This window comes from Callorhinus ursinus, unplaced genomic scaffold (assembly GCF_003265705.2).
Source record: "Callorhinus ursinus isolate GAN/ISIS: 27379988/994484 unplaced genomic scaffold, GSC_fseal_2.0 scaffold10, whole genome shotgun sequence".
NCBI lineage: Eukaryota > Metazoa > Chordata > Mammalia > Carnivora > Otariidae > Callorhinus > Callorhinus ursinus.
Window position 1 is genome coordinate 44,376,253 of NW_027397072.1, and position 17,134 is coordinate 44,393,386.

Below are 17,134 nucleotides of genomic sequence, written 5' to 3' on the forward strand. Positions count from 1 at the left end.
TACCTAGCCCCTCAGTGACTCAGTCTACTCTAAGGAAGACGTGGAATACCAATACCTATCTTACAGAATTTTGGTAAGAATTAAAGCAAACAGCAGAGAGTCAGGTAAATTATAGACACAACTTGTGTTTCTTCATTCTTCCCATCTGCCTTCTCTTGCTTTCCATGGTTTCAAAGTTGGGTTTTCAATTATCCATCAGACCTACAGATTTGACTCTGCTGCTCTCAGACAAGCTTCCAACAGGAGCCCCCAGGAGGAACCCATTGTCTGTTTCTTCCAGAAAAGCAAAGACTACACCTAGACAAAATCTCCAAGCGCCTCCCCAAGAAATTCCTTCTAAATTATTGCGGTCAGAAGCTCCTTCTGCCTGGATCCCACCAGCTGCAACCCCTTCCATCTCAGGCCTCCGGTGGCCAAAGACAGGCAGGCCCTGGTCAAGGCGAGGTCTACCTGTGGGTAGAGTCAACATCTGGTCAATCTGAATTTTCAAGGGTCACCTGATTATTTTAATGCCTCACAAAGGAGGCTGATGTTTCCAGCAACCTCCTCTCCCATTCCTCCCACAGAGACTCTTCTAGGTGAAATGTGCCAAATGTGTTTGGACAAAGGTATTTGGAAAAAGGCCCATTTGCTGGCTGGTAGCCCAATTTTGAAACAGCTCCGATAAGTACCATTAAGGTCAAATGGGACTACATGGTTATTCAAATATACTAACATCCTTCAGTCTGGCTTCCTCTACAAAGAAAAAAGTTACAATTTCAAGTGATGACTGGTTTTATTTGTTTTCTCTAACTTCCTTACACATCCTCATAGATAAGTATTCAAAACCTCCATGGCTCCCAAGTATCTCCTAATAGGTACATTCTGTGACTAGTATTGCTACCTGCCTTAATGCAAACCTGGGTAACTTCATTTATTGGGAAAAAATGACCCCCTTAAACATGGCCAAATTGGGCTAGCTGATTGCTTTTTTGATTTTTAAATATAAACCACGAGGATTAACCAATCTCACATACCATACCCTTTTTTAAGATGAGTAATTCAGATGTATGAAAGGCCAACCTGCTTTAAAAACTCTAGGAACTAAAATAGAACCCATGTCTCCTTAAAGAATCTTTTCAGGTTGCTGATCTCTTTATCAGAAATTTTGTGTTTTCCTCCCAAATGCTTTGGCTCAGTGTTTTGAAATAATGTACACACAAAGGAATTTCCAAAAAGGGTGTTCCAATCACATTTGCAGAGACGAGTGAAAGCTCAAAGGGCCAAGAAGAACACTTGAAACAGACACCCATGACCCTTGCAAGATGCTCCTAATCCTGTTCTCCTCCAGCTGCCTTGGAAGGGGCCTACTGGTGATTACCTGAGACAGAAAGGAAGTCATCCACTGAGGTGATGTCATCCACGGCTTCTGTCAGCACTCGGACCTGCTTCTCCCACTGGTCTTTGAAGACATCCATGTTGTCCTGAGCAACTTTGCTCTGTGGTCGGGCAGCCAGTGTGAGAGCAGCATTGATGACCTATTTGTTAGAAATATCCAGAAACATACTACACTATTCAAGAAAGAAACAAGAAGGTCAAAGGCCACATTAAAACCCTGGACCCTGTAGCTTCTACAGATAAGTGGGTTCTCAGTGTTCAAAAGACAATCAAAAACATGAAAGATGAAGTACTTTATCAACTACCATTAGTTTTTGTTTGCCTTTTTTTTTTTTTTTTTTGTAAGATGTAGTCATCAGCCTCAAGTTTCAAAAAGCGTTTCCTGGACAAGTTGTATTTACTCAACACAGAGGTAGTAAAAAGCTAACTGCTGTCCTACATGTACAAGGTTAGAATTTAGTTGAGACAAGGTACATAGATGTGGAGCATTTAAATAACAGCCCCAAACAAACAGAACAAAGTCAATAGGAGTGGAAAACACAGTAATTACCATAGTAATTTTGAAGACTGGGGCAGTTAGAATTGCTTTTTGAGAAAGATAGACCTTGAAACAGCCCCAGAATGATGGCAAGGCAAGTCAGGAAGAGACAGGAGGGCCTGACTGGCAAGGACCCTGAGTGTTAGGCCACCAATGGGCTTTTGAAACAAAGTGAATGAGGCTTACCTGGGGACACAGGCTGTCAATCTGGGTGGCTGCCATCCGGACTAATTTTACCCCTTCCTCATTGTTGGAAATGGAACAGGCTAAGTTGGCAACCTGGACGGAAGAGGATTGGAGTGAAAGGCATGTTGGGGCAAAGGGGAAGTACACTGTTGCATGACCTGATACCTTCTCTGGAGTCCTGCATCCGGGGGAATCCTGCCACAAGTAAGGGCACCTTTCAGTGATTTACCAAATATTACTAGTTCTCATGTTACATTAGACATGTATGCCAGAAAAGCAGAGTGCTAAGAGCAAATCATTGCTTCAAGCACACACAATAATGCATTTTAACTGGGTTGCTTTGATCTATTTTCCCCTACGGACTGGTCTCATGACCTACACTCTCATGATTGAGCCTTCTGACCCTCCCCGTGGAGTGTGGAACACTATGATTTTGGCCATACGAGTGCTTAACTCTGACCAATGAGGGAAACACTACAGTGCACTTTAGATTTAAAAGAGACTCACAGGAAGCTGAAAATGAGAGAGTTCTACCCAAAGGAATCCTTATCTGCCTGCTGGAGTCTGTCAGGAAAACAGTTAGTCCACGAGTAGCCCACTCAAGGGCTTTCAGGGTCCAGGCAGTCCTGAGAAACCCACAGAAAAGGCTGACTTAATCCAGGAGGCAATGAAAGAGTGTACAACAAATTGGAATATGTGGGTCTAGTATAAAGGCATTCAATTTTGATTTTTAAAAATAAAATGCCAGCCCAAACAGCTGCACTGAATTCAAGCTCCCTGGTCGAGCATTTCAATTTATGTCATTCCTCCTCTTGAAGGAGGGAGAGCTGGTCAGATTGATTGGCCAAGGTCACAGCACACAAAGCCACCATCAAAACACTGATCAGTCCAATCAGGCTCGTGCCAAGAGAACAAGAAGATGGGGATTAGCAAGGGCAAAAGAGCAGAGGAGGGACGTCAGGGCCAGGAGCTGCAGGGCAAGCAGAAAAAGTGATTAGCAGAGCAAGAATCCCCTGAGCCTTGTGGCCACCTGCCCTCTTGTATCCTGCTGCCTCGGCTCTCCAAAACCAGGTTGCCTCCCTACCACGCCTTAATGCTCTGGGAGATTGAAATGCACAGCACATGTGTGTAGTTCCAAACGCAAAAGCAAGCAAGGAACTGGAGGTCAGGAGGCTTACCCACTAACTAGTTACACAGTCACTTCACATCTGGAGGACTGTGTTCTTATCAGCAAAAGGAGATGGGTAGATGGTGATACTAGGAATACTTTCAAAGATGACCTCAATAAGTCATTAGTATTAAGAGTCCCATTTTTGAAGCTTTTAAGGAAGAACACTTGAAGTCTATCGCAGTGAGAATATGTACTACGAGACATCACGGGTGGAATTCCAAACATTATCAGCTTCTTATATTTTACAGTCTGCCTCTGATTCTTCAGATATTTTTAAAACTCAGTAAAATGGTGAAAATTAAGTCTGTTTTTAAGGACAAATATGCCTTACTGTACCCATTTATAGGATACTAAGTGCCCAGCGCCATGAGGCTTCTTGGAGGCAGAGCAAGAATAATGCAGGTTCTCGATTTTTTTTGTTCTATTGTCTCCACTCCACATTTTATTAGTCTTTGTTATATTTATATTCGAGTGCATTTTATATTCCAAGAGCCACATTAAGTATGTGATATAGAATTGGTGCTCAACATGTGTGTATTGAATTAAAGAAGTGCTTTTAATAGCTTTTATATTACATATATTATGTGGAATACATCATAAAGATACTCTCAAAGATCTAGCTGAACTACCCCTTCAATCTGGCTAAACAAAGTTTGTATTACCTTCCAGCAGATATTTGCCAACACCATGGTACTCAACAATGATTCCTATATTTGGGTCTGTTGTTTGAGTCCAGAATGCAGTGTCCCCGTTTACAGTGGCATGAACAAAAGTCAGGATGGGGTGAATTTTCCAGAAAGATATATGTATTTAATTTATAATTCTTTTAATCTTCAATTAAATTCTTCCTATTTCTGCTGTTGGACAGCCTTCCACTTTGTGAAATGAGGATTTCAGATGGTTTTGTTTGCTCTCTATCATCCTTGCTTGGTGTGTGAGACTTGAGGTCACACTTTTGCACAGCCCTGGACTTCAGCTGAAGACTTTGGCAGGTGGCTCTATATATGACAACAAGGGAGCCTGAGGGCTGAGAGAAAGGGGATCAGATCCCGAGTGAAGGAGATGCCAACCAGTAACTTCTGCATGGTGATAATCAACTTTTCTTTGTGTATCTTTTGAAATGTGTCTTCATTCTTTGTTTAAATAAACTCTATTATGGCTTAGATCTAATGTGGGAACCTCATTGCCCAGTATAATCTAATTAGGGGGGAAACAGTGCGAATAACACCTAGAAAAAATTAAGAGCTGGCAACCCCTGGTGGTCCTTTAATTATTCTCTTTAATTTACTGATCCATAAATCCTCAAGTCTGGCAGCTTCCACTCTGCAATGTACTATTTAAGTCCACTTAAAATCAGGATTTTATTTACCTTGTATTGTATTCTCAAACACTCTGAAAATATTCCCAACATGATGCTTAGGATTTCAGTATCTCCAAACACAGTCAGGTGTACTTCTCTTAAATTGGCCATGGACTCCATCCGAATTTCTATCTTCTTTAGGCTTGCCTTTCTGCTTCTCCCTGGACCCTTTGCATCATGGTGACCCTGAACATGGTTTTAATATACTGTGATTTCTACAACTCTGGCACCCAATGCTGAGTTTTGGTCTTTGAGGCAGTTCCCAATCATTACTGTAGCTTGAAATGCCAGCTAACGTTCCAGCACCAGTCCAAGACTTACTGCACATCGTAAATATTTGATCTATTTTACCTGTTCTTCAACTACAGTTCTGATGGTAGGATATTAGAAACTCAGATAAAATAAAATGTCCTATTTTTCAAGTCACGATTTTCCCCCCATACACCTTGTTTCTTTACCCAATTGAGCATGATGATCTTCCTAAAGTGGGAGGTGGGGGGCAGGTAGAAATCGGTGGACTAGAATCATGAGACATTTGAAAAAGATTCATGTGAGTAAAAAAAAATGGACAATAGATCATTAATTGATTAGTGTTACTAGGCTGCAACCTAAAAGATGTTGACCAATATGATTAAATTTAATAAAACTTTGAAACCTGTTTGAATCAATCAAGCAAGTAACATTCATGGGCTGCCTGTGGCCTCTGCTTTCTTCGTTCTTGATTTGTTTATAGCTTAGCTGAGGCAACAAGAGTCATCTGCCGCCCTGGAAACTTAGAAAACAATAAAGCATATCAGTAACGATTAGATGTTGGGCTATTTAGACTGGGAATTTCTGAAAGAGACTCCGTCACGAGTAGGAGTGGCATTGCTCCTTGGTTTAGCTAACCGAACTAAAAATTCCCAGCAATCTCTTAGGAAAAGAAATCCTCTATACCTTCTGAGAACAATGGATTTGGGGAAGCAAAAGCTGGGAAGACTGAGCCGAGTCTTCTGGAGTCTTCTATCTCTCACTCAGTGTCTCAAAAACCAGTTATCCTGAGGAAAAGGACGAAGCTTCCAGCCATCATTGAATTGTGTGCTGTGGACTCCAAGAGCTTTAGGAGTCCAGAGAAAGGAACGATCAGTACTCCTGGGTGGGAGTCCGTTAGCTCATCAAGGAGAGGTAGGATATCCATCTTCCAATGCGTCTTTTCTGATTGCCTGAGTAGCACAATTGTCAGGATGCTCAGAGATGATCATGTTTGGCTGTTGTGGAGGCGCACTTTGTAAAGACAGGAGCAAAGGACAGGAGCACCAGCAAGATTCGAAAGACAACAAGCCAGCAAGGAGAACGGGTACGGATGCCATCAAGAAAGGAACCTGCTCCTTGAACGGAATCTGTACAATTGGGATCCACTCCCTAACCCTTCAATAATCGCCACCGTTGACCAAAAGTGGATATTCCAGAGACAACGATGGCAGAGTTAAAATGGGCAAAATCACAAATGCCTGGAGCCCTCACAAAAATATACCACGATCATTTAAAAGGCAAGATGTAGGGGCGCCTGGGTGGCTCAGATGGTTAAGCGTCTGCCTTCGGCTCAGGTCGTGATCCCGGGGTCCTGGGATCGAGCCCCGCGTCGGGCTCCCTGCTCGGCGGGAAGCCTGCTTCTCCCTCTCCCACTCCCCCTGCTTGTGTTCCCTCTCTCGCTGTGTCTCTCTCTGTCGAGTAAATAAATCTTTTAAAAAAATGCAAGAGGTCTTTAACCACCAAACAACAGAACAAAACAAAACCCACGCAGTTCAAAGCTCCAGATGAACAGCCTCTCCTGGCTGTGAAATTTGTTTTTGTGTGGACATCACTACTGAAAGTAGCTCTGTCTCAAAAATGCCATAGACCTGTTTGAACATTTACAAGAAAAGCCAAAATGCCTGGAAGGCTGATCTTTAATTAAACATTAAAAACCTCTGCTAATAAAGTATTTAGGCATTTAACTCCAAAGTGATAGGAGGTGCATCAGAAAAAAATGAGAACATTTTCTTCTTTTCTGGTCCTGGAAATCAAATTAGATTTTTTAATATTTTCAATTCTGTTCAATTCCAAACACCAGCACATATTCAGTGCATTCAACCCCCAAAACACTTTATCATTTCATTAATTTTTACAGCCTCAGGTATCATCGCAGTGTTTTAAGAAGAGCACATTATTGAAATAAAGCAGGATAACAATTCGGAGGTTAATAAAGCGCTTGCTTCTCATGTTAATATTGCATCATCATCATAAATTTGAGAATAAAATGAACTTATTTACTATTAGAAGGGGATTTATGGAATGCCTAGTCACCACAGTCACCTAGCCATATAAAACCACAAAGAGATGATGACACAAATTCCACACCAACTGTTGTTCTCTGTAACAATCAGGGCAATGAAGGGTGCCATGGTCTCCATCTGCAGATTTGCTCAGTTGTCTGCACTGATAAGATCAGCACACAAACAGCATTAATACATACACGCCTCTCTTGGGTCAAATTTGTAGGCTTCTACAGAACATGCCTCCTGTATTACAGATGGGATTTTTTAATTCAGTAAGAGACAAAATGATACACACTTCCCTGAAATCTCTGAGAGGCAAGACAGAAGGAGTTGATGTTAAGACAGAGGGATTCAACCTTAAGATGATGATGGACTTCCACGGAAATGGATGTCTGAGTGGGCTTCATGGCCACCTTCACAACTTGATTTGAGAAGAGCCCGAAAGGTCTGGATGTCCCAGAATGTGTTTGTAGCCATGTCTCCCACGTGGAGATATTATAGAATCCTTTTAAAATGCAGCTGGCTCAGACTGAGAGGAGTTTATCAACCTGACTGCTAGTAACTGAAGTTCTGAAGGCTGCAGGACACAGCCAACAGGGATCGTTTGATCAGGGAAGGATGGCTCAGTAGAGGTTGGCAGCTGGGGGAAGTAAGAGACACTAGGTGGGGGGAGGGGACAGGAGGAAGTGAGAAACACTTTTATGCTCTTGTTTTAAACGACTTCTCTAAAGCATCTGAAACTCTTCATTTATTCTATATATTTTAATTTTCAAAATCATAAAATGGTCAGCATCTTAGGCTATGGAGTTCGGTAGCCTGAGGTTTACATCGTGACTCTCATTCTCTCTAGCAGAGCAGGGTACTTTGCCTCCATAAAGTCTCAATTTCGTCCACTATAAAATAGAACTATAAAATAACAACAAAGTGGTGATAAGGTTGAAATGAAACATGACTAGAGTACTTAACCTAGCACCCAGTAAGGAGCTGATAAATGTTATTCTCATATTGTGCATTTTATTGAAAAGTCACTATAAAAGTAAAGAAATATTTTTAATAACAATATCTAATCACTGATGTATTCAACCCTTCATATATTGAGTGCCTAATATGTACCATACATTGAAGATACAGAGGTGAACAAGTTAAATATGACTCATATTTCCTAGAGAAGCTTGTATTTCAGTAGAATTAAACATGCAAATGCATTTTTAAAGTTCATATTGTGAATATTACTACAAAGGAAGTCAAATAGAAGCAGTGATAGAGAATAAAGGGGGGTCTACTGTCCATATAATCATTCATATCACTTATCCTTCAATTATGTATAATTTTTATAAAGCTGCAATCTCAGTTTGCATCTTTTTCACTGCTTATCTATTATATCACAAATATTTTCCAGATTCTGTATATACTTGTAATTATTTTTTTAATGATTGACTAAGACCCCTGAGTATTTGTGCTTTGTTATTTGATGAAGTCAATTCTCTGTTGTCATACATTTAAAGGAGTTTCCAGTGTTTGCTATTACCAAGAACAAAGTAACATACATCTTTAGACATCCAGTTTTTGCTCCTGTCAGAAACAGACTTTCTGAGTCAGGGAAACTGTTAAAGCACGTGCTTACATATGGCCACAGTGATTGCGGAAAGCCCCCCCACTAGCAACAAATGAATTGCTAATTCTCCAGTGTCACTAACGTCAAGTCCCAGACTCAAACTGTTTTTCCTTGCCTTCTTGGCCATAACCACATCATCTGAACGCCTCTCCAACCTTCATTCTCTAAACCAACTACACAGTACAAATGTAAATCAGCACTGCTTAAAAAGTCACTTCACGTTTCCCCAGTGAGACCGTGAATTCTTGCAGGACAGAAGCCTTCACTACACCTAGCACATAGCTGGGATCACGGATACTTAATTCCAGTTTTTAATTTACTAAATCCCACAGGTTCCCTCCACTCTGTATAAAGCAGAGCACCATTCAACTTGTCATAACCTAGTAATACCTAAGAGGGCCCTGAGTTCTAGGATCTAAAATTGGGAGCAGGTATATGTTCTCTGTGCCATCCTTTTGGTAGTTTATCATCCAATCAGCATTGAGAAGTGAATACTTAATGAAATTTATACAAAATCCTGCCACCCGATACTAGGCAGCAATTTCTTTCTGATCCCACTACACTTCATACCCTGGCCTATACTTATAACCTATAAGAACACAAATCTGCACTCCTAGGGCTCCTCGGGGATGCAGAACAGCTCTTTTGCTTGTGTTCTTAGGTACATATACCACTAGCAGATGCTGTTTGCATGCCTCTGCCCAAATTAAAGTGATCAGTCTGCTCTGTTGACTTTAATGGAGGTAATCACCAGTTCACATTCATGAACAAATGGATGTGCTTGCTTCATAGCTGAATCATCAGCATAAATCTATACCCTTCATATATAAAAACCTCTGTGGCTTAAAATAATGCAATAAAATATCACCTAATGCTTTCTTGATGCCTGTTCATCAATAATGTGTGGTTATGTGAAAAGGATAGGAGAGACTTAGGATATGTTATTTAAAATCATGCAGTGAATATAATGCCATTTTAATTACTGAAGGTCTCCTGGGATTCTGTTTTCTCTAACCTTTCATTGTGGAAATGAGTTATTATGGTCCACTAATATTTAGTTTCTCAGAGTCCCATGTCCTAAATGTAATTTTGTCTGATTTCCTGTGAATAGAACATGTTGACCTTAATCTATGTGAAATGAATGGCCCTCTGTGTACCAGGGGGCCCGGAGCTCCAGGATCTGTCTCTGGCAGTGGAGAAGGCTGGAACCAACCAGTGCTTTGCTTTTAGTGGAAGTCAAGGAACTTTTACAAAAGAAGATCCAGATGAATAAATGAGTGCATCTACTCTGTATAGCGTGGTCATCCATTCCAAGATAACAGGTGGACGTGTGGAATCAAGGCCATAACCAGAGTTCAGAGGGCATCTATCCAAACCGATTCTGACTCTGTGACTTCAGTCCCCTTTGCACAGAATTCCATCTTGATAAGATGGAATTTCTTCTACTTTATGCCTCTGGGGTTTTTTTCCGGGGGGGGGGGGGAAGGTGCCTCCATCCATTAAATTCTTAGTAACTCACCAAGGTTTAATTCACAGTCCACATGTCCCTGAAGATCTCCCATTCACATTGGCCAATAGGAATAAATCTCTCTTCTAAAGCTCTTCAGGCTTACTGCCTACACCACTAGTAACTACTTACCACATGCTATTGTTTTTGTTTTTTAAGCTTTTATTTATTTGACAGAGAGAGACACAGCGAGAGAGGGAACACAAGCAGGGGGAGCGGGAGAGGGAGAAGCAGGCTTCCCGCGGAGCAGGATGCCCGATGCGGGGCTCCATCCCAGGACCCCGGGATCATGACCCAAGCCGAAGGCAGACGCTTAACGACTGAGCCGCCCAGGCACCCCCGCATGCTATTTGTTTTATTATTTGTGATGTGTGCAGATCGATGGTTAAATCCATACCCGCACAATTAGATATACAGAAATACAGATATCATGCATCTTCGGTTAAATTTCAACCTTCTCGAGAACGGTTGTGTTTTATTCATCCTTATGGCCCCTACAGCTCCCTATACAAGATCTTGTGGTTCCAAGGTAGCCTCCCTATCCTGGATGTTTTCCTACCTTCCGCCCCACCTGCACGTACCTCTAACGAATCCTACTCCCTCTTACCACAGTTTACCCAGAAAAAGGACGCTAATTGATTAATCAAAGTAACTATCCACAAAGGCAGTTGTTTTCTTCTCCTAAAGAAAATGTAGCATTCTCTAATACATTCCTCCTACTATCACACCTTAACCCAATTAAGATGTTCAAGTCCTTATGAATTTTAAGGAAAAATGTACATTGCAGAAACTTCAGGGCCCCCATGCAAGCTACTGGAGAAATATGTAAGGACAGGGAGCTTTCTTTAAGCTCTGTCATCTTTATCTAAAATTTCTTCTGTCTTTCCTTTCTCTGGCCACCAGTTTTGGTAGATAAAGTAGTATTGGAGCACATTCTTGCCCATTCACTTGCATGTTGCCTATGACTGCCTTTGCACTATAAGGGAGGACTTGAGTAGCTACACCAGGGTTCACATACCCACAGGCGACGAGTATTTCCTATCTAGCCCTTTATAGAAGAGCGCAAACTCCTGGCTTAGATGAAAACTTGGATAGAATCAACCAGTCAATTTTGTCAGACCTGTCAAACATGCCCATGCATCTTCTGGGAAAGGTATTATATTTATGACACAAGTGCATTTAACAAAATCAAGTAGATCAGAGAGGGACTCACATTCTTAGCCTACAAAAATATGTGCCCCTCCCAGATCTACTAACAGTAAGCTCTAAAACCAAAAAGAAAAAAAAAAAGATTGGGGCAAGGGCGGGGTGGGGGGCAGGAGGGCTGAGAGGAGGACCGTGGTGAGACATCTGGAAGGACCTCAAGGATATTCTCCACTGCCCCAAGCATTTACACAAGAGCTTTTCTGGTGAACAGTCAAGAGAAGCAAATAGGAGTCAATAATGCCCTGGGCTTATCTCACAGTATAGCCTCATCAACCACCCCTTCCTGAAATAGGAGGATCACTTTCTACTTTCTGGGCTTCTTTGGATAAGCCAACATGGTCAATTTTTCAGCCTTCCGTTTGTATTCACATCCTTCTTGGATATACACTTTTATCTTTCATTACTCCCTACTCCACCTAACCCCCTGAAACTCGGTCTCCCCATGGACTTTAGCAGTCTGCACAGGGAGCTCAAGACAAAGACCTGGAGTATAGCTAACAGAAGATGCTGGTCTCCCGGTGGCTCTTTGGCAGAAGCATGTGCCTGGTCACTGCATGCGCATTGTTCTGAGGGAAAATCCTGGGAACCTGTCTTACTACAGCTTTGGAGGGCTCTAAGTGGACCAGAGCAAGGGGGTATAGGAGGTAACTCAACTCTGATCCTAGGCCACAGAAGGGAAGAAACTGAAACGACCTTCAAACAAGCTCCATCCCTTAACAGCCACCTTCTCAGCTCAGGCGCCTATACATTCTTTTTTCTCTTTATTACCTCTCAGAATCTTTCCAGGCTTGGTCCCTCAGATCTCCTTGCTCCATCTCATCTGTACTTGATTGTCAGCTCTTCTTTTCATTTCAGATCTCTCATTTCATTCTTCCCCCAGTTCTCTCACCAAATTTCAGTTCTCCCCTTAGTCTGAATCCAAGCTTGTGTGAATACAGAGCGCGGCTTCCCTTCTCTAGGGCTTTCCCCTAAGGGCAAGCCCACCCATTCGCATACCCCGAGGTGGTGGTAGTCCGGGTCCCTCAGTGACAAGGGTGGAGAGGGAGCTGCCAGGGTCTGCTGCATCGCAGGCTCATGACACATTGCCAATAAAACCATCCACGTGTAGTAACATTAATACTCTCCAATCGCTGGTCACGTGTGTCCATTCTCAGCCCAGTTCTGCTCGCTTGACCTGCCTTCATATTCTCGATCCTGCTTCAGGTTCTCCTTTGCTTAATACCTATGAGTGCTCTTGCCTAGCTATCTAGCATCATCATACTGGTGGGCACCCTCTCCCTCACTTCTATCATTACCTGTAGCAATTATAGCTCTTTCCTACAAGAACACAGCCAGCTAAAGCCTCCTGATTTCATTGATAACCAATGCTTTTACAAATCTCTCCCAAGCTAGAAACTCCCCTGTTGACTGCCCCACTTCCCCTACTTATGCCTGCAAATGTTCCAGAGCCTTGCTCACCTCTGAAATTGGACACATTTCCATGCTGCTCAAAGAGCAGGGCAGAGCTGTGCCCCAGAGTAGGCAGCAGGGTTAGTCCTGTCACCTGCGAGCCATGTGCAAATGGGCTCTGCCTCATGGAACTCCTGTTCTTCTTAGGTGACCTTCAAGTAGCCACTTCCACCTTGTCGGGCAACAGATGTTGCCCAACATCACAGTCCAGAGCCATGGCCAGGTTTGGACCCAGATGCATCCTGGTTTCATCAGCAGGCCCTCAGGAGACCATGGCCAGGTCTAGATGGCAGGAACAGCTGGGCCTGCAAAAGCTCAGGTCAACTCCCAGTCATGATTATGTTCATAACCATTGCTCACAGCAATAGGCTGAGCCCCACAATACCCTTCAAATGTGCCACAGCTTGGCAACTTTCTACAACAGAACGGTTTTTGCTGTCATTCTCAGTGGGTCATTTTTTTTTTTCCCTCCTAGCTGAATCAGTCATCTGAGTGAATGGCCAGTCAGCTTGACCTTTCAATCTGCTATGTGAAATAAAGCTAAAGATGGTGTTCTGACTAATAGTCCCAGAGAGAAGCACTTAATGAGGAAATTCTATACATCTTGCTTCTGTTTAGCTTTGCGCTCTCCAGCCTAGCTGTTTAACTGTGGCCTTTTGCCTGGAATAAGCTTTGCATTTTTTTTCTCCATGGGATCCAGGTGTAGCAAGTACACTTGTTGTGGGAAAACCAATAATATCGTGTGTACACATAGAGGAGGGGAGAGAAAGAGGGCTATAGAGATATTCAAGGGTATCTGTCAACATAAATGTTCTTAGCTAAAAAAGATAGAGTTACAACTATTATTTTAACATTCTCCTGAAGCCTGAGTAAACTTCTAACTTTCACAGGGCTTCATACCTATTATTTCACAACAGAATACTGTGCAGACACAGAGGTCTATTTTTTAGTTGGCATTATCTGCTGATGAAATAGGAGTAACACACTACGTCCGTGGGCCAAATATAACTAGTGGCTTGTTTCTGTATGATCTTCAAGCTAAGAATGGTTTTTACATTTATAAGAGAGCGTTAAAACATACACATACACCTCAACACCAGACAATCTGATTAAAAAGTAGGCAGAGAACTTGGACATTTTTCCAAAGATGGCCAACAGACACATGAAAAGACAGTCAACATCACTCATCATCAAGCAAATGCAATCAAAACAATGAGATATTCCCCTCACACCAGTCAGAATGGCTAGTATCAAGAAGACAAGAAATAAGTTTTGGTGAGAATGTGGAGAAAAGGGAATCCTCGTGCACTGTTGGTGGGAATGTAAACTGGTGCAGCCACTGTGGAAAACAGTAAGGAGGTTCCTCAAAAAATTAAAAATAGAAATACCATATGATCTAATAATCCCACTACTGGGTATTTTCATGAAAACGAAAATACTATTTCAAAAAGATGTATGCACCCTATGTTCATTGCAACACTATTTACAATAGCCAAATACGGAAGCATCCTAAGTGTCTACCTATCTATATATCACATCACATCTTTTTATGAACATACACATGCACACACACAATCATATACAACAAAATATTACTCAGCCATAAAAAAAAAAAAATGAGATCTTGCCATTTGTGACCTGGGTAGACCTACAGAGAAATAAGTCAGCCAGAGAAAGACAAATACTGTATGATTTCACATGTATTTGGAATCTAAAATACGAAAACAAGCGAATAAACAGACTCTTAAATACAGAGAACTGGTGTTTGCCAGAGGGGAAGTGTGTGGGGGATGGGTAAAATAGATAAAGGAGATTAAGAGGAACAAACTTCCAGTTACAAAATAACTAAGTCAGGGAGATGAAAAGAACAGCATAGGAAATATAGTCAGTAATATTGTAATAACATTGTGTGGTGACAGATGGTAACTATACTTAGCGTGGTGGGCACTGACTAAGGTGCAAAATTGTTGAATCACTATATTGTACACCTGAAACTAAAATAACATTGTATGTCAATTATACTTCAATAAAACATACAGAAAAATATGCGAGAGCCTATATGACCCACAAAACCTAAAATATTTAGTACTTTGAACAATAAAAGTCTGCTAACCCCCTCAGTATGGTAAGCTTATAAATATGAAGACTTCTCTGGTGTCTGTCTGCTCATAGACCAGGGTAGGAGTTGTTCCAAATGCTTCAGTCCTGGATGTCCTTGCCTCTGTTCAATGAAGCCCTGTGTGCTTATACTATACCAGAAAAGAGCTTGGGGAAATGTTCTTCAAAGGCAAGGATCTTTTTATTCCTCATTCCTTTATATTTATTTACCTAAACCCTATTACATCATTCAACAATTCACCAGATATAGCTTGCCTAAAAATCTGATATATCCTCAGGGACTAAAACCTGCCAAGTTTAAGAATGTTGCAAAGAGGGGCCCCTGGGCTCAGCTGGTTAAATGTCTAACTTCAGCTCAGGTCATGATCTCAGGGTCCTGGGATGGAGCCTGGTATCTAGCTCCCTGCTCAGTGGGGAGTGTGCTTGTCCCTCTGCCCCTGCCCCTGTTTGTGCTCTCTCATGCGCTCTCTAGTAAATAAAATCTTAAAAAAAAAAAAAAGGGAACGTTGCAAAGAATATGTCTAGGGCTTTTAAAAGAAATCACAGACAATCAGGCAATAATATCGTGTGTACACATAGAGGAGGGGAGAGAAAGAAAAAATCATGTTGGAGACAGTATCTCTAGAAAACGTGCAAAACTTACAAAGGGTAGGGGTGCCTGGGTGGCTCAGTCAGTTAAGTGTCTGTTTTTAGCTCAGGTCATGATCTCAGGGTCCTGGGATAGAGCACCATGTTGGGCTCCCTGCTCGGCAGAGTGTCTGCTTCTCCCTCTACCTTTGTCTCTGCCCCTTCCCCCCCCCACCATGCTCTCTCTCTCTCTCTCAAATAAATAAAATCTTAAAAAAAGAGAATTAAAACTTACAAAGGGTCCACTTTGAAGAAAACAGTACTTTTTTGGAGGAGTATGTTGTATGTAGAGGTTGTACCTTGTATGTGCCAGGACATATTAGGTCCATAATAATGCCAAAGATTGGAGTCTGGCTCACTGTTTCACAGCGCTAGAATATGGGGAAGAACTTTGACTCAAAGCATTGTCCACAGGCTAGTAGGAGGGCCATCTCCTGGGGGATAGTTAGAAACCCAGAATTTTGAGTCTGTCCTAGACCAGCTAAATCACGGTCCACATTTTATAGACTCCTCGGGTAATCCCCCAGGCACACTGCAGTTAAAAAGTATTGGCCTAATGCAGCCAGCATCAGATGTGAAACTGCATAGTTTTTCCAGGTGGGCAAGTAAATTGTTCTGTTTAAGTTGGCACATCCTCCTCTATAAAATAGATAGAATGCCTAACTTCCATCACAAGGCTAAAGGTTACCACAGTGTCAAATAGTGTTCCACAAAAGGTTAAATCCTGTTATATGATTAAGTGAGCTACTACAAGACAGTAAATACGAAAGCATGGTAGGAGTGACTTGATAGAAGATGCTGGACACAAAAATTGAGCCTCAGAGACTTGACACTGGCTGTAGGAAGTCAGTGACCAACTCACATAGGAACATATGATGTAGGACTCAGAAGTGACTTTAGAAATCTTCTAATCCAATGGTTCTAGCCTTAGATGCACATTCTAACCATCTAGAGTTAAAAAAAAAAAAAAAAATTCCAATGCCCAGGCCTTACCACAGAGATTCTGGAGTGGAGCTTACACATCAGATTTTCATTTTTTTAATCCCCTAGATGATTCAAGTGTACAGCTCCGGTTGAAAATTACTGATTTGTCCAAACAAACTCTTATTCCCTTTCCCATGTGCCCCACCTCCAGCCATTTTACAAAAAGAAAATTTATTCTAAAGGTCTTAGAAAACCTTCCCGTGGTCATGCAGCTAATTTGCTGTCAAACGGAGGCCAGGATTCAGGTCTTTTGATTTCTGTCAGTTTAAACTTTGGATGCACATTGAAAACTCCCAGGAAGTATTAACAACAACAACAACAAAATGTGACGCCAGGGATTTACTCTCACAGATTCTGATGTACCTCTTGGGCGTGGACTAAACATTTCACCAAAGGAGATTCTGATTCTGGAGGTCTGCAATGGGCCTGACAATTCCTGTTTCTAAACGACTCCCAAGGTGGTGCCTAAGATAAGGCAAATTTCAGATAAAGCTGATCTAACCCAGGGCTAGTATCAGTACCCCCTGGGAATTCATTAGAAATGCATATTCTCAATGCCTCCCACCCCCAGACCTGTTAAATCAGAAACTCAGAGTGGGGCCCAGCCATGCCCCTCTTCTAGATTACTCTAGCCAATAGGAATTTCCTCCACACTGCACCTGTTCTACTTTCTGGAAAAAAAAATACTATATATATATA

At 41.9% G+C, this 17,134-nt stretch overlaps 1 protein-coding gene across 10 annotated transcripts in view; it reads right to left on the reverse strand.

Moving 5' to 3' along the window:
• Positions 1-17,134, reverse strand: part of CTNNA2 (catenin alpha 2) — a 1,073,854-nt gene that overhangs the window by 112,382 nt on the left and 944,338 nt on the right. For all 10 annotated transcript variants that reach the window (XM_073897478.1, XM_073897482.1, XM_073897474.1 and 7 more), the window contains 2 exons: positions 2,102-2,194; positions 1,361-1,517 (listed from right to left, as the gene is read on the reverse strand). In XM_073897478.1, coding sequence (XP_073753579.1) covers positions 1,361-1,517; positions 2,102-2,194 — 250 coding nt within the window. The remainder of the gene's footprint in view (positions 1-1,360; positions 1,518-2,101; positions 2,195-17,134) is intronic.